The 18051-nt window shown below is 38.4% G+C and overlaps 1 protein-coding gene and 1 long non-coding RNA gene across 2 annotated transcripts in view; both read right to left on the bottom strand.

The window, feature by feature from the left end:
- Positions 1–18051, bottom strand: part of LOC137966495 (DNA-directed RNA polymerase III subunit 1) — a 54039-nt gene that overhangs the window by 21825 nt on the left and 14163 nt on the right. Inside the window, exons 5-21 of the mRNA XM_068813132.1 lie at positions 17232–17416; positions 17013–17122; positions 16818–16917; positions 10243–10461; positions 9985–10133; positions 9766–9907; positions 9298–9438; positions 8968–9156; positions 5780–5975; positions 5445–5538; positions 3940–4174; positions 3636–3827; positions 3442–3540; positions 3022–3225; positions 2649–2927; positions 1543–1690; positions 1273–1424 (exon numbers count right to left, since the gene is read on the bottom strand). Of these exons, the coding sequence (XP_068669233.1) occupies positions 1273–1424; positions 1543–1690; positions 2649–2927; positions 3022–3225; positions 3442–3540; positions 3636–3827; positions 3940–4174; positions 5445–5538; positions 5780–5975; positions 8968–9156; positions 9298–9438; positions 9766–9907; positions 9985–10133; positions 10243–10461; positions 16818–16917; positions 17013–17122; positions 17232–17416 (2834 nt within the window). The remainder of the gene's footprint in view (positions 1–1272; positions 1425–1542; positions 1691–2648; positions 2928–3021; positions 3226–3441; positions 3541–3635; positions 3828–3939; positions 4175–5444; positions 5539–5779; positions 5976–8967; positions 9157–9297; positions 9439–9765; positions 9908–9984; positions 10134–10242; positions 10462–16817; positions 16918–17012; positions 17123–17231; positions 17417–18051) is intronic.
- LOC137966696 (uncharacterized) lies at positions 6474–7066 on the bottom strand. The gene is made up of 3 exons (XR_011116234.1): positions 7041–7066; positions 6812–6947; positions 6474–6700 (listed from the first exon to the last, which is right to left on the bottom strand). It is a non-coding gene; the product is annotated as an uncharacterized lncRNA (long non-coding RNA).

Raw genomic sequence — 18051 nt, 5'->3', positions numbered from 1 at the left:
GGTTTCTGGTGAGGGAGGGGATTCCCAGTTGCAAATCGATTTGATACCATGATCAGCGGCAGGGGGGAGGCAGAGAGCAGAGTCTTTATCCTCAATAGTCATGAAGTGGAAAAGTTAGTCCTTGTGTCTAAGGAAGGAGAATGCAAGGAGATAATCTAGCTTGATGGAGGCAGCAAACCAGATGGAGATTGGGGTTGCATCAACATATAGGTGGGTCGCCAACACCAAAGATTTGGAGAACATCTCAGTACCTATAGATAAGAGTTGAGGATCCAGGGTGATTGCACTAGGAGCAAAAGAAAGTGAAGGTTCAGTGTTGGGGGCTGTAGTCGAGGTGGGAGGAGTTTCTACTGTCAGGGTGGCTTGGTGGTTTGTAGAGTATTGGTTGTTTTTAGGAGGTGGGTGTTCAGAGGTTTGCGGAAACTTCGAAAAATGATTGGCCTAAGTGGTTGGTTGGGGAGGGGGATAGTGTGGGATGAACTTTCATTGCTAGCGAGCTCAGGAATATAGATTTGAGCCAGAATAATTCCGTCTCGGTATTGGGTGACCTTGCATTCATTGATACCCTTATATAGAAATAGCCCCCGGAGGTAGCTATGGTAGCAAGGAATTGATAGATGAAAGCAGGACCAGAGTTAAGTGGAATGAAAATGAAGGACAGTTTATCTCCAGTAGCAGCAGTCATACGAATTACTGAACCAGATCGGATGGACATCCAAGGAGAAAGTAGTCTTCCCAGATTGGAATGAAGAAGTAGGTGCTGCTCCAAGCCTGCTCCTCGGGCAAGACCGTCGAATCTGAAGAACGTGCCAGTCATCAATCGGATGCATCATTATTGTTACCATCCCCTATGGCTTTATCCCATATATGCTGAGGCCAACTACAACATCTTCCTCAATTCTCCTATATACATATCTCACTCTATCATTAAGGTACCTTTCTTTCAAGCATTTGCTCACACTTCCAACCAAGTTAATTTTGGAGCTCCATGTCAGTCCTGAGACAATGCAATCACTGCCTCACTCAATTTCTATTTTTCAGACACTTCTTGTGATTCACAACAGGTAGCATTATCAAATATTGCTTGCTCCATCACACATTCAGTAGGGCTCCTCACTTAACAGTGAAAGCCTAGTTTCTTATTTCAGGAAAACTTGTCTTAGTGAAATAAAAAGCTAACAAATTTTGTTGTCTGAAGATTATTTGATGTGTTCATACATTATGAAATAGTAAAGACACTCGTTACACTTAGTGAATGAATAAAAGAATTACCTCTCCCAGCACAGTTTTTTCAATGCAACCTTTAACAAGTCGTGCAGATTTCACATCATTATCACAAGCAAGTGTTGCAGTAATAATAGGTGTGCTTATCTTTTTAGAAGCATTTATAATTTCCTTAATGCGAGGAACTCCGAGCGTGACATCTGAAACTCACTTAAGGAATTGCTTTGAAACCTTTAGGATACTCATAGACAAAACATAAATAAATCAAATTTAATAATTATTTAACAAGCATCCTGGATTTAACAAATGGAAGGATACTCATACTAGCAACACCAGCAAAATGGAAAGTTTTCAGGGTCATCTGTGTTCCAGGTTCTCCAATACTCTGCGCTCCAATGGCTCCAATTGCTGCTCCACCTTCTATTCTTTTCAAATGATAACGGGAAATGCAAGTTTCCATAAAAACCTGAATGGCAAGATCAGTCACAGCTTTGATGAGATAGTTAGATGTCAGGAAAGAATGAATCACCACAAGAGTGAATTAGATATTGAGAGGAACAAATTTAAAGAAATACTGAACAAAACAAGAGAATGCAAGCAATATAAATTATTGAAGTAATGATTTAGAATTCAAATCAAAGAATGACTAAGAGAAATTGATTCTTTAAGTCAATAGGCTCCAGTATTTCTTTGAAAACGATAGGCTCCCCTTTACCGTTACGAAACAAGGTAAATTGATTCATACTAACTAGCTACAACACAATAAAGAGTATCTATCATTGTTTTCTTTGAAGAGTACCATAGAAAGGATAAACCATATCCAAGAAAGTGAGTAGGACAACAGGAAATATTGTTACATTCCACTCCCTCATCAGCCAAGACTCTACTTCCTTGTTAGTTTTTCTCTTCTTTTTTTTTTTTGTGAAAGATGAAAAAGTTAGTTGAATAAAACAGGAAAACCATAACAGCTTAAACTGCAAAAGATAACAATAATTGGTGATCAAGATGCCCTACTTTTAAATAGAAAACAAGGGTTTATATGGGCCGATGGCCTTCTCCATCCTACATACACTAAAAAAGACAGGAAGGCAGCCTCCTCCTCCCTTCCTCTCTCTATCAAGTGAATAAAGAGAGGAGGGGGGGGAGGAGGCAGCCCCCCTCCCATTTCTGTGCAGCAGAGTTCGCCTGCCAAGCGGAAAAGTTAGGTGGAGGGCAACTCTGCCCTTCCCTCTCTTGCTAGATGGGAGGTGGAGGACAGTGACGCCTCTGCACCCCCTCTCTTAGTTTCTTCCAACATTAGAGAGAGAAGGTGAAGTCACAGAAAACGTAGCATCTGCTAAACCTAAAATGTCTCTACTACAAATACTCTCTAAAAATGCAGCAACAATAGAATACAGTTAAAAAGACAGACTTCTTCGTATTACCTGCAATTGTCGGGAAGTGATACCCGATATGTTAGCTGAAACGATTTCCAATACATCACAATCTTTATCTCCAATACAGTCTTCATCTAGTTCAAGTATCCTCCTATTGCTCCTTAATGCTGTAACACGCTCATGAAGAAAATCCAACAGCAGCTTTTTAAAGGCAGAAGAGCAACCCCCCTCAGGAGTCGTATCATGTTTTGACAGCCTCTGATCTACAATTTGTTCAATTTCTGAAGGGCACAAGTAGGTTGATGAACTTGTAGCCGGACATGTAGCCTAGCATTTGAGCTAATAATAAGTGCCTTGATTTACTTGTCACAGAAGACAAATGGACATCATACAGGATTGCAAGATTTTGATATATACCCACCTTAATTTTCATATACAACCGATGCAAATTCAAAGGCATGCTACCCTTTCCTTCCATTTGTGCCGGATCCATGCCATCATCTCCATAAAGAAGTTGAACAATCCCCCCGCTAGCATTGCGAACTGTCCCATCATAGTGAACAGATAGGTCCTCCAAGGCCTTCATTAGTCTACGGGACATATACCCAGTCTCAGCCGTTTTCACCTGCAGCGCTTAAAACATAAAATAATTCAAATGTGCAACTATTAGTTCTACTAAAAATGTGCCAGAAAGACAAAACTTCTGAGTTTCTCTCAGCCAGTACCCAAGCATCTTCAACTATCAGCACTTTGACTCAAAGAAGTACCACTTCAAGATGAAATCACCCAAACAAGCATTATTAAATTTAGATCAAGAACAAACACAATAAAGATGTTCTACCGCAGTGTCAACAAGACCTTCACGCCCCCCCATTGTGTGGAAGAAAAACTCAGTTGCACTCAGTCCAGTATAGAAAGAGTTAGCCACAAAACCTTTAGCCTGCAAAAAATGAAATATCTCATCTTGGACCTCAGCCAGTGTCATACAGAAATGACACTTCAGTGAATAATAGATACATATAATGTAAAACTTACAGCTGGTGTTTTTGAATTTCTTGGGAAATGAGGAAGACTTCGATCTATAAATCCATTAGGGGCACGACGCCCACCAACTGATTGTTGTCCAACACACGCAATCATCTGACTGATATTAATAGGAGAACCTTTGGAACCACACTGGGACATTATCAAAGGACTGTTCCTCCAGTGCAATTCTTCCATGCAAACCTGACAGAGAGAGAGAGAGAGAGAGAGAGAGGGTTACGTCCAAAATACTTGAAAGCTTTCTTGAGAACATAATGAACAAATGGAATATAAATGGATGTAAAAAAGCACATACTTTTGCAGTAGTCTCTCGAACACTATTCAACACACCAGTTATTTTAGCCTCTAAGGTTTGAGCAGCATTGCAACCAGGTTGAAGACTGAGCTGACCTTTATTATACAAACAAATCAGATCATCACAATCTTTATATCCAGCCTCAATGCTTTGCTTTTTCTGCTGATTAAGACCTTCTCTAGGTTGGACATCATCTATGCCAATTGAAAACCCATGGTTTCCAATCCACCTAGCACTGGAAGCGGAAAAAAAAAACATGAGTGATAGACAACAACCCATTTTCAAAATAGTTTATAGAGAAAAAAAGCAAAAGAAGAAAGAAAAATACATAGTGATCTGGCTGTTCAGTAACAGTTCCCAATTCCTAAAGTGTTCTTTTTGTTGAGGATTGGACTTTTAGCACAATGGCCTTATGAGCAGTTTGAGATCTTGAGTTCAAGTCTTAAAGTGGTTATGGGGTGTAGTCTGCGTGTGTCATCAACATGATAAAAAAAACCAAGATTTTTATTTTTCTGAATAAACTGAAACAGAAAATACTTCTCTTCACCATATCCAAGAACACTTCCAAGGAAATAAAGCAAGTAACAGTCAAACACACAGTACATTGCACAATATCATCATTCAAAACACTTTTTTTTGCCAGAAAAGAAAACTAAAAGAATATACAGGAAGTCCTATCAGCTTTTCTAAAATATACTGTTGTTAACAGACACTCGGTCCATACAAAGCTTGTTTTTTTTTCTTTTTCAAAAATAAATAAAGCATGGTTGTTACAGCAAGCCATCTTCAAAAACTTCACCTTCACTCTTTAAGCATGGACCTATACATAGCATTCTCACAAACCAATTTCCAATCCAGCCATCCAGCATTTATTCTATGTGACACACCCTCTTCACTTCCCCTTTAGACAGGAGGCAGAGACAAACCAAGAATGACAAAAGTCCACAAACATTTGGTGGGTAAATGTAAAAGAAGCTACTTAGTCTCAAAGCCAACAGAAGTCAACTATAAATAAATTGTCATTTCCAAAATAGCAGAAAGACCACCATAAAAGAGATAACAAAACAAGTTGGAGGTGAAACACAACAGTGGATTGATACATTTAATTAAACTTGATGTGATGAAGAAAGCTCTTGCATCGTGCTTTTAGCATTTTCAAATAACTTATTATTAATTGTTTGGTTGTTCCCCCTTTGCTTAATAAAGCACACCCATTTCAAACAAAAAAAAAATGTCAGAAATAATCTCATATAGACCTACTTGGGAAAAAACCTCTAACTTAGTTATTCTGAGATAGACCTGGACCCAACTTTAATATGCCATCAAAAAGCAGATACTTATACATGGGGTCCACCTCTTACATTCAGCTAGTCATTTTGGGATGGACCTAAACCCAACTTTAATATGAATAATTCAAACAAACCACACAAAAAAAATGCAAAGTTCACACCAACCATGCCATAGATTTGCTTGACCTTTTATTAGGCAAAACAGTCTAAAATTACCTTAACTTGGCTAGACGGTTCATACAAGCCGCAGCAGCATGGTTGCTGTAGTCTCTAAGAAGAACAGAAAAGAGTCCATCCTTATTGCCATTTCCTAGAGCCAAGAAACAACACCAACATGAGTAAGCTAATGGAAGATACTTTTATGGCACTTTAAGATTTGATTTCCAGATACAAATATTTGAATAAATGGTCAAAAGAGTTACAGAAATACCATAGCTTTTCTGTTTTGACTAAGATAAAGAAATATGCGATGAAGTATTTTTTTCATTGGAAGAGGAGAACGGACATGAAGAATAGTTTCTTAAGGTATGAAAAAGAGAGAAACTGCAGACCTAGAGTTGCCTTCCCAAGTTGCCCAGATATAAGTTCACTATTACGAAAATAGACAAACCCGTCCTTTGGGCACATTGTTTCTCCAACCTTGCTATAGTTTTTCTCCATTACAGTAAGATTCAGGTATACCCTCATATTTGCAGAAGGGCGAATCAGAACACTAAACAATTGCTTTCCAGTCCAAAGCTCCAGTGGCTGCAGAATGAAGGTAACATCAATTACATAATTCTGTTCCACCCTTTGCAAAATGAAGTTGCCTTTGGCAAAACAACACTGTCTCAGGTAGAATCCAGATGCAAGATAAAATAAATTACATTGTTCAAATCAATGAGGCAAAATAACACTGGCAGAGACAGAATCCAGATGCAAGATAAAATATATTACATTGTTCCAATGAATAGTGATAACTAACAATGTTGCAGATATTCAGCTACTGATTTTGAAAACTATAAAAATAAATAGGAAAGAACTCATTTTCTTTTAGAATATGGTGTTTCAATGAGCAAGAGATGAGAAAAACACACAATAACATTCCCAAATATTAAATACAAGAACGCCCCACGGTGTTGGGCTAAAAGGCTTTGCAACAGTAAGAATGAAGTATCACCCTACAACAAGAAACCAATGGTGACTTCAATCCATAGATCAGCAATTGGTCTGCAAGTTTCTGGAGTGTACATGACAAAGATGAGTTTCTTATGTCTTGAATTTCAACAAAGAATCTGAGGAGTCTCCAAGGAGGAATGTACAGAGGAAAGTAATACATGTCGCCAGGTTGCCTTCAAAGTCCTATTAGAGTGAGAAGAGGAAAGATTTGATTCTGAAATGACCCATGGATTCTGGATGCCCCTCTCAAAGTCTTATTTCCCCAGCTTTATTGCATTCCCAGACATCATGGAGCTTACCTGTTGGATATCCTTCTGCATGACAACTTTAGTGAGATTAATCGGAGCATCCACTTCAGACAGGTCTTCAATGAAACTGAAGCCATTAACATCTGTAACCTGATTAAAGACCTTGGCCAAGTTTACCTTCTGCCATCCCAATCTGATAAGATGGTGTGGTGCCCCTCAGTTGACATCACCTTTACTGTGGTTTCCTGCTATGAGAAGCTTGTTGATGGTACTCCTCTTTTTCCTTCTTTGGCCTCCTCTGCCTGGACCCTCTCTGGGCCTCCAAAGTGTAAGTTCTTCATTTGGAGTAAGGGAAAATATTAACCAGAGACAATCTTATTAAAAGGGGATGTATTTTGGCCAGTACCTCCTGTCCCTTCTGTGGCATGTTTGATGAAAGTATTGACCATATGCTCCTGCATTGCTTTCTCAAATATATATATTTATATGCTCCTGCATTGCCCATTTTCTTGGGGCGTGTGGAATTTCTTCTTTAACCTCTTTGAACTTTCTCTCTGCATACCTGTCCTTTCATGGGCTTATTTCCATTGCTTCTACCCTCTCCATGCCAATGCTTGGCAAAATCATGATGAAAGCATGCTTAGCCTTCATTCCTTACAAATTTTGGAAGGAGCAGAACCAAATGGTCTTTAATCAAGCTGCTTCTACCCTGGAGCCTGTTACTAAGATTACCTTCTACCAGATCTTATCTTAGCTGTGGACCTTGGACGAGTTTGAGGAAGTGGGGGACTCTCTTCGCCATTGCTGGAAGTTCGTCCCTAGTTTTACTGGGGGCAAGCACTCGGTTCCTCCTACCGTTTGGCAACAACCTGCTGTGGGAACTATTAAATTGAACTTCGATGACTCCTAATTTGGCAACCTTGGACAGTCGGAATTTGCGGGAGTCTTCCGGAATTTCGCAGGGGAGGTGCTCACCACTTATGCTGGCCCTTTGGATATTTCTGATTCTAATTCTGCCAAGCTGCATGGACTTTGTGGGCTGAGAATTTTCCCTTTCCACTTCCAAAGGAGGTTGCAAGTCAACTCCAGCTACATCATCAGTTGGTTGGGGCAAGAAAACTCCTCCATGGCTCCATAGGTCACGTGTTTATGAAATTCAGGTCTTGTCTTCTGATGTTGTAATCTCTTGGTTCATGTGTCTAGATCTGGTAATGGGTTATCTGACTCATTGCTACGAAGGGGGTTCCCCTCCAATCCCTTATTGTGAAGGATCCCCCTCCTTAATGTATTTTGCTGCCTTTTGGCTTTTAATGAACTGTGTCTTTGTCATCAAATTGCCTTCCACAATTAGAAGTTCAAAAATAGATAAAAGTCTCAATTTTTAATGGAAAGCCCATTAACTCCGCCTCCAAGGATTTTCCTTTTTTTTTTAAATAGTGAGAAGCTTTTATTGCTGAAACAAAAAGCAATTACAAAGGAAAAGAAATTTCTACAACAAGGAGTTGGCGGGAAACACCTAGTTTAGCAAGCTGGTCAGCTAGGAATTTGCCAAATTGGTGGGTGTGCAGCCAGTCAATGGCTTTATCTGCACAAATATGAGAGACTTCATCGTAGACATGCGCCTCCAAGGAATATTCAATACCAAGGAAGCACCCCAAGCAGAATGATTTTTCTTCCAGGTCCCAGAGTTTCAAACTGTCCACTAATAGGATAATCCATCAGGATCTGATCTACTTTTTTCTAGAGTCATAAAACCTCCACATGTGGTAGAAGTCTACAATGCCCTTTTTCTAATGCTCTTCCTGTAGAAGAGCACCATAGGAAGCACCCCAAGCAGAATGATTTTTCTTCCAGGTCCCAGAGTTTCAAACTGTCCACTAATAGGATAAATCCATCAGGATCTGATCTACTTTTTTCTAGAGTCATAAAATCTCCACGTGGTAGAAGTCTACAATGCCCTTATTCTAATGGTCTTCTTGTAGAAGAGCACCATAGGAAGACTTTAAGCTTTGAGCACTGAATCTTCTGCACAATGGCTGACTGCAGACAGAGGAATGTTTGTGCTTTAGCACAGTAGAAGAAAACCACAGTATGTTGGCTCTGGAAACAAACTCCAAATGAGTTTGTAATCCAGTGAACCTCTGGTATATTCTCTTGCATAAACATTAGAAACCAAGTCATACAACCTATGAAAGCTGCTATCAACGTCAGACAAAAGACCTCATGATTTCTGAGAGATCACATTTACTGATGAACAGCTCTTAGAGAAATAAACAAAATTAAGTGTAGGATTAAATTGGAGGGAGCTACAACATCTCACTCAAATAACGCACCTTTATCAAGGTGGGTGTAGGCAAATCAATATGTTCTATACTGTCCCCCATGTATGAACACATGAGAGAGAAAGTAGCACGATCATAAAAAGTATCCTTCCTTGTAATGAGAAACGATGATGTTAAAAAATCTTGAGTTGAAGCCACCAGTATCTCACCATTCTTCGGAGTACATAAATTATTTTGCACCTGTAAAATGTTAAGCACATTATGAAAAAGAAGCACAAAACTTTTGCATCTCTAAAAAATCAGGCACTCAAGCACCACTATATGAAAGTCAAACAAAAGCAAGAGAGACAGAAAAAGAGAGCTAAATTGAACTTCATTTACCCCCATCAGCATGAGAGCTTCTGTGCGGGCTTCTTCAGTTTGAGGGACATGCAAATTCATCTCATCACCATCAAAATCAGCATTATATGGATTGCAAACAGATTCATTGAATCTTAGTGTTCTCCAAGGCATTACCCTTGCCTACAAGTTCCAGACCAAAAAAAATAAAAAGCAACAATAAGTAATACATGATATTTGAAGATATTTAAGATTATTTCTCTCACATGTTCGGTAAGGTGAGAGGTGGTTAGGCAGTCCTGGAAAATCATTCCAAGAGAATAAACTCATGCCAGGAAAATCTTTTCAAGTTTTTGAAGTTGACATCACTTAATCTAGGTGCTTCAGAATCATTAACTGGCCCATTATTGGTTGGAATTGCATAAAGAAATCTTCACAATAGAAACCCATTGCAATGTGGCAATGTCCAGTCAGGAATCCCACCCTCAACATGTTTAACTTTCAGATTACCCTGTGAGACATGATAGACATTCGATGCAAACTCGGCTGTCTGTTGAAAAGTACAATATCCCCATCTTCCAAATGGCGTTCTACTACATAACCTTCTTTAAGCTCATCAGCTACACGCTTCCTGTCCCCAAAACTCAACATGCTGCAAAAATATTTGCATTGTTTAGTCAATTATAAAAAATACCAAACTTTTAATTAGCAATAAAAATTATAACATACATCTTATTTCCGTCAGGAAGCAAAACAAAATTTGCTCCTGGAAACTTATTTTTTCCATTGCGAACACATTGTCTCAGCTTCTCTATGTTGTATCGTGTAACCCGTTCAGGATATGTTAAGACTTGAGCCATCAAAATGGGAATTGCCACCTAATTACAAAAAAATAATAATAAAAGTAAAATAATTTGAAACACAATCAGTGATAATTCAGATAATCACCAAAACCAACTGATTATTTTGCAGTTTTAAGAGATAGACCTCCGTAATCTTCAAATTTGGATCAGGAGAAATAACAGTTCTCCCAGTAAACTCAACACGTTTTCCAGACAAATTACCCCGGAAGCGTCCTTGCTTCCCTTTGAGACGTTGAACAAATCCACGTATTGGCTTGGAATCCTTCTGCATAAACGCCGGAACTCCACGGACTTCACTGTTTATATATTGAGCAACCCCAATTTGAAGGATTTCCCAGTGTTTCTACACAAAGATAAGAAAGCAAAATAAGAACCGCATACTAGAACAAAGACAACAATCAAAAAACAAATCCTTTGTACTTTCTTAATAACTTATCAAATATGTAAGTATACCTAGCCTGGAGAATGAAAAGCCCTTTTAAGATTACTGGATATCAGACCTGGTATTCAGTTAAAATATCAAGCTACAGAAGTGCAGATGGTGTAACAATGGCTATTCAGCAGTCCATTACCATTTTGGACCCAAACCAAATGGATGGTGTATCAACACGATGTTTCTTCTATATGGGCAATAATATCAAGGGAAGGAAGACATTACAAAATAAGCATAAAACAAGGTATAGTTGAAAAATACAAGTGAAACTACCAAAAAATAGGAGAACCCTCAGAATTAAGGGTCCTCTTTCATAGGGGTGGGTATCAGGTCTGGTTTCACGGGGAACCCAACCTGACCTGACCTGAAACCCCAGGTTCGGGTTTCGTCTTTCACCCTACGGGTTGGGGATGGGGCGGGAAAATAAACCCCGGGTTCGGGTTTTGTCTTTCACCCTACGGGTCGGGGATGGGGCGGGAAAAATAAATCCGCTAGGTTTCGAGTCAAGACAAGTTTCCCCAAACCTGACCTGCGAAGACAAGACAGGGAACAAGGTAGGGACAGGTTGAGAATGGGTAAAGTTTATGGAGACAAGGAAGGGATGGGTTGAGTCTAAGTGGGTTTACAGGGACGATGATCGGATTGGGGTCAGGTTTGACGTTTCGGGTTTTATTGGTTTTGGGTTTCCAAGTCTCGGATTCACGTTTCGGGAAACCCAACCCCGACGCAAACTCTTTCTTCATGGAATCCATAACACAAACTCCTACCTCATAGAGCCCACAACACACAGATAACCTAAGGAGCACCAGCTGGGTTTTGGCCCACATAAACAACCTACTCTCGGCCTCTATTTATAATAGAGGAAATACATAGAATTATAATGAAATTAAACTACCCAAGTCCCAATGACACCCAGATTAGAATTCCTAATCATAATCAAAGTAAACAACTACTTAAAAATATATCCTAGAACAATTAAACAACTTTTTAACAAAGTAGAAATCTGAAAATACTAAATTTCTTCCTTGACTACAACTCCTTCCCACGAGACTCTCTCATGTAAGACTCTTTCATATTTTTCATTTGAACACTCCCTCTCAAACGGGAATTTGTAACTTCAGCTTCTAAAAAATATATTTGTGGTCTTTAATCTACCTTTTCCTGAAGAAATTTTCATCCATGCATGTGAAGTTGGGTCCAAGGACCATCCTAAAATGACTAGCCAACTTAAGAAGCTTCTTTCCCAACTAATAAACTCAAGATCTTTGTACTCACTAATTCATGTGGGACTATTTCTTAACACTCCCCCTCACGTGTAGCCCTCTTTTGTGGCTCTACAAGTGGATACTCTGATACCATGTGAAGTTGGGTCCATGGTGTCAGAGTGGTTCCGTCCACTCTTGTAGGCCGTAGCTTTTCGCACCTAACAGATTGGTCTATTGGGTAGTATCGGCTAGGCGTTTGACATGGTATCAGAGCTGGGCACGCCACATCCCGCGTTCGAATCCCGTGAGAGGCGATAGAGAATGGGTGGGGTGGGTGTCAGAGTGGTTCTGTCCACTCTTGTAGGCGGTAGCTTTCCGCACCTAACAAACCGATATTTTGGGGTGTATTGGTTAGCCGTTGTCATGGTATCAGAGTTGGGCACGCCACGTCCCGCGTTCAAATCCCGTGAGAGGCGGTCAAGAATGGGCGGGGTGGGTGTCAAAGTGGTTCCGTCCACTCTTGTAGGCGGTAGCTTTCTGCACCTAACAGATCGGCCTGTTGGGTTGTATTGGCTAGCCGCTGTCATGGTATCAGAGCTGGGCACGCCACTTCCCACGTTCGAATCCCGTGAGAGGCGGTCAAGAATGGGCAAGGTGGGTGTCAGAGTGGTTTTGTCCACTCTTGTTGGCGGTAGCTTTCCGCACCTAACAGATCAGTTTGTTGGGTTATATTGGCTAGCCGTTGTCACATGGTCCATCCCAAAATGACTAGCCAACTTAGGAAACTTTTTTTCCCAACTAATAAACTCAAGATATTTGTAGTCACTAATCCATGTGGGACTATTCCTTAACAATGCAAATTTTTCATCTTCGGTTCTCCCTCTCACTTGGAGTATTAAGAACTTAGTCAACAATAACATCTATGGATCACAATAATTTTCAGCCAACACCACCATACTCTTCTACCTCCATCTCAATCTAGGGAACAAAAGCACATAAGCCCCAACTTAGACGAAAGAAGAAAACACATGCATCTCCCTCCAATAAACCACATCTAAACTAGATAGATAAGTAACGACAATGACTCTCAGGAACCCTACCTGCAAGATAGAACCCAAAAAAGAGGTCCAAAAGGGAGATAGATAAAATTAAAGTCAACACCAGGACTTAATAAAAAAAAAACTAAATAGGTTGGTTTCTACTTGCAGCCTCCTAAATGCCTTTCAAGTAAGAAAAGTTTACCCATATAAAAAGGTAGCATACAAGTCAGTAAGGATATAATAAAGTAACTCACATAAAAGAAGAAAATCAACTCAAGAAACTCAATAAAAGGGATTAACACACTCAACTCCCAAAACATGAGACAGTTTTTCAAAATAGACTTTGAACCATAGATGAATACTAACACAATCGAACAAAAAAGGAGTTTCATGAAAAAAAATGAGTTTGAACTTAGGCAAATAAAGGAGAGTCAATTTCACAATCTAAGATGTCATGAGAGATAGACAAAATATATAATCAAACATTAGAAAAATTATGGTGAGGCAAAAAGCTTGACAAGAATCATTAACACATAACAAGAATAAATCACCCAAAGTTGACAAGATCTTGTAAATAAGGACCCAAAAGGACTATGATGTGCTAAACATTGGTAGTTGCCTCTGATTTTCAATCTTCAATTCTTCCCATTGGATACTTTTGACCACAACATGTAGAATCCTTTAAGGTGATAACTGTTACCTACCTCATTCTCCATACTTCTCCTTTTATTCTCCCCCTAAAGTTGGGAAGTAATGGTAGTGATCCCAACTTGACAATAAAAAAAACTATAACAATCATCTCCTCTATCATCTCAAGGTGTCCCAAGAATAACTACAAAAGCGGACACAAACTCTCAACACATAGTAGAAAATATGGGTGATAAGCAAATAAAATGAGTCGAAACCAACACAAAGGATTTCAAACCAAAATGCTTATAATAATCACTAAGCAGGGTAATGCATGTCATAAGGGCAGTGGTAGTACCAGAAAACCCACTTGAAGGCAGTAGTAAAAAAGTCAAAATGGACTAAAAATCACCCATATATAGTAAAAAATAGGAATCAACCCAAAAAACCCAACAATGGATGGTTTGAAAAAGGTAAGAGAGAGTCCAAAGTAAAAAGAGATAGTAGGAAAAGGTAGATAGAATAAAAAAAGTTATGGGATGTTGAAAGGTAGATATGATAAACAATAAAGTGTTTAAATTGAATGAGAAGACCAATCGTAGCAGGGTTATAAAGGATGATCAATCAGCCCTTAGAAAGGATGATCGATCAGACAGAAGGAAGAAGAAACAATTTATAACATATGATCGATCAATGGGACCCCAATTGATTGATCAAACAGAGAGCAAGAGACAATTTATAACGTAGGATCAATTAAGGAATCCCCGATTGATCGATCATACATAGTTGTGACAAAAAACAAAGTTTTGATTTTCAACTCCAAGGGCAAAGATGAATAAGATTAGACTATGATGTTCCAAAATTCATGAAATACTATAAAAAAACTGACTTTGCATGAACAGCAGCAACGAAAAAAAAAAAACGGTGGAGCACAGAGTTTTAAGCAAAAAAATGCTTAATGACAAAGAAGGGACTAATAACCAAGAACAACCCTTACAAAAAATTTGGAAACACCAAAGCAAAGAACTTTAACCAAAAAACAATCAAATAGTTCAACAATGGGGGAAGAAAACAAGAATTGTGACCCAAAAAGAGAAGGAAAAATCGACTTAAAATTCATATTTCCACATGCAATAGGCTGCCAGCATCTTTGGTTTTTCTAATGTTGATATCTCTCTCTAGAAACACCAAATTGAGAAACAATTTATTGGGTTAGAAAATAAACTCAAGGAGTTTTCTTATGATGTATAATTCTCTATATAAAGTCTCATTCTTGATGACATAAAACATCTTAAAAAACAAAGCTTTCTACTATTGCTCGTACATTTCTTGTTGCTTGACCTTTGTTACTTCAAATGTCTATTTCACTTAGTAGAAAACGTTGATTATCAAAATTCTTTTTTTGTTGGAAATTACACTCAAAGACCTTTTCGCCACATATAATTTGTAATATGGAAAATGTATTATAAAGGTATGAACTCCAAGGAAAAATGGGTATTGGGACTAGAAAAACATCAACGAGAAAGAAAAAAGTATAATACAAACCCAAACTAATAGAAATGACAAATAAGAAAAGGATCCCATTATCTCAGTGGGTCGACCGAGTCAACTCATAAAACATGCTCTAATGCCATGTGAAAATACTAGGCTTCTTCCTAAGCTACAACTCCTTCTGAAATGATTAGCCTTCCGAAATGATTAGCCAAGTTAGGAAGTCTTTTTTTCCAACTAATAAACCCAAAATCTTTGTACTTACTAATCCATGTAGAACCATTCTTTAACACTCCCCCTCACATATAAGTCCTCTTGTGTGGTTCCTCACAAGTAGAGGCCCAAGTATGAGCACCTGCTCTGATGCTACTATTGAGTGTTGGGTTGAGTCCAGTTTCATCCCAAAATGACTAGCCACTTAGGAGGCTTATTACTCAACCTTATAACTCATTAACTTTTCTTCTCATTTTATTTTTTTTAATCCTTCCCATACAATGAGAGATTGTTGGGAAGTTCCGAACTTTGCCAATTTATTAGGCAAAGAGTTGGCTGATCTAGGAATGAAATTCTAATTACAATGCAAAGAAGATACAATGTCAGCAATACTATCAGTGATGTGCCAGTGAAACTTTTCTTCTCATTTTTCAATGTGGGACTTTTTTCCCACTCAACACAGTGCTAGTGAGAATAGTCCCACACAAATAAATGTTAAGAAAAACCATTGGTTTATAAGGTTGAGCAATAGGTCTTTTAAGAAGGTAGTCATTTTGGGTTGGAACCAAGTTCAATCTTAATATGGAATTAGAGAAGGACATCAGCCTAGACTTGGACCCAATTTGTACTTTATATGTTATCCACATCTTAGGCCCATAATCAATATGTGTAAAACTGGACGTCAAGGAAAGTATTAGTGGAAATAGTCCCACATAGATAAATGTTAAGAAAAATTGTCGGTTTATAAGGTTAAGCAATAGGCTTCCTAAGTAGCTAATTGTTTAGGACGAAACCATACTCAAACAAACAATAACACTAAAATGTTTGAAATAAAGTCTCTACAGATAGCCCATTATTTAGAGGACGTCGCTTGAGTTTTCTTTTTTCTTTTTTTTAATTCAAAACAATTTGCTAAAACAAGAAAAGGTAAACCAGAGTATAAAAAGGTCTTAGAAGGTTACCTGGGAAGATCTATTACCAATTAGACAAGAGGTTTTGCTGAAAGTCTGTTCTATTGCTGACCCATTTTATCTTACTTTGGGTTAAAGCTTTTGGCTATTATTTAATCCATCTAAGTTCAATTTTGTCTCTCATTTTCAATACATAATCAGATCAGAGCAAGTAAGGTTGGATTATTGTTAACAAAAAGGAAAGCAATTTTCGTTTTTGACTAAATTCTGGAATTCTAACAGAAATTCCACACAGAATCAGACCATAACCTTGGTAGTGACTGGAAAAAGAACCAATTATATGGGAAATAGTTCAAGAAGTTATGCAGGGGCATCCATATTGTTGAATAGTCGAACCCACCCTGCATAATTAGGCATACAAGCATTCCAACCCATTTTAGTGGAAGGATGTTCACCACCAAAGAGTTGTTCTGACTGATGATAAGATTCTGATCTCTGTCTTTCCAAGGCAAGACCAGTTCAGACCTCAAGACCATTCCAAACCTCACAAGCATGAGGCATATTGTTGTTATTTGACTTGTGAAGTTATTGATCTTCAAACCAGTTACCATGATTGCATCCTGTTTCCTGAACATAAAGATTCTCTGGTCAATCTGACACAGAGAAATTCAAATATTCCTGCTCACTAAAAGTCAAGTCATGCAATTTCAACAATACAATATGAATAATTTGTACTCTTACATATTATCCACTTTTTCAAAATAACCCTGAAATCTTACCAAACAATTTGAAGGAGAGGCCACTCCCTGAATGTCCTCACGAATTCTGGCATTAGAGTCAACTATTTCACTTAATTTAGTAGTAAGGTTATCTTCATTGCTGCATCAAAGACAAGAGTCAAAACAAGGTTAACTATTGTCCTCTAAGCACACCATTAGTCAAGCCAAACAAAGAAAAGGTAATCTTATTGTAACCTCAATCCAGCATTAGAAGGAACAGAAGGACGGATAACAACAGGAGGTACAGCAATGTCAGTTATGATAAGCTTCTCCGGCCGATCACAAAGATTGAGTAGTTCACAATCCTGTTCCAGAAAAGCCATTAAATATTAAAAAGAAAACTAGCAATATATAATGCAGCAAAAGGCAAGCTTGAAGAATTCATGACACAGATAAACTTAAACAAGGACCTACCTCATCCAGCATTCTTCTAAAAAGAACTAAAACTCTAACAGGGTTAAGTGCTTGAACAATCTGGAAGCTTCCCTTAGAAATTTTGGAGTTAAAAGCGGCAGAACGGCACTCATCCAGACTCCCACCAACAATCCTAGAACGATCATGAGCAATAGCCAAGACAGAGCCACCTTTCTTTACCATAGCTACAATTTCAAAATGTAGTAGAGAAGCATATTATCTTAAAGGCCATTAGCAAACAGTATTTTGTATCTTAAACAAATAAATAAATACACTTGCAAATTCTTTTAATTTCCCATTATGTAGACAATGTTATGGCTTCTCATCAATAGCAAAAAGAGATCGAACGAATGGCATGTTTCTCAGTTTAGAAGTGCCTAAGGCTATAATATGGCCTTTTCTTTCATAGAAAATTACTGATATTGCCAGTAAAGAGGCAAAGCATAAAAGGTGGAGGCAAAAAAGGATTGAAGGAGAGAACTTCAACAGCTGAGGATGTCACATGGAACCCTACTTGAGCAAGTTGGCTTATCAATCGATATGGTTTTAGCCAGGCAAAAACTTAACAGCATATAAGGATGGCAGCAGAGTGGGTTGTTTGGCTTGCCCCTTTTATACGAATTAGGATCAGCTTTTCACCCAACTGAGCAGGGAAGATGTTGCAAATAAAATAAAATAAAGGACATGGCAGGTCAGGTGATACAGAACCTAACTGTGAAAACCACCAGCATAAACATAGTCAATAATTTCTGTTAGAGTTATTTAAAAACATAGTCTTCATTAGCATAGCTTAAATATTAATTAGCTCTTTTACAGATTA

This window comes from Aristolochia californica, unplaced genomic scaffold (assembly GCF_029961685.1).
Source record: "Aristolochia californica isolate CCGP_79_NKW_82.1479 unplaced genomic scaffold, dmAriCali1.0.hap1 SCAF_5, whole genome shotgun sequence".
In the NCBI taxonomy this organism is placed as follows: Eukaryota; Viridiplantae; Streptophyta; class Magnoliopsida; order Piperales; family Aristolochiaceae; genus Aristolochia; species Aristolochia californica.
Note: the sequence above shows the minus strand (reverse complement) of the source record. Positions and strands in the feature narration are given on the sequence as shown.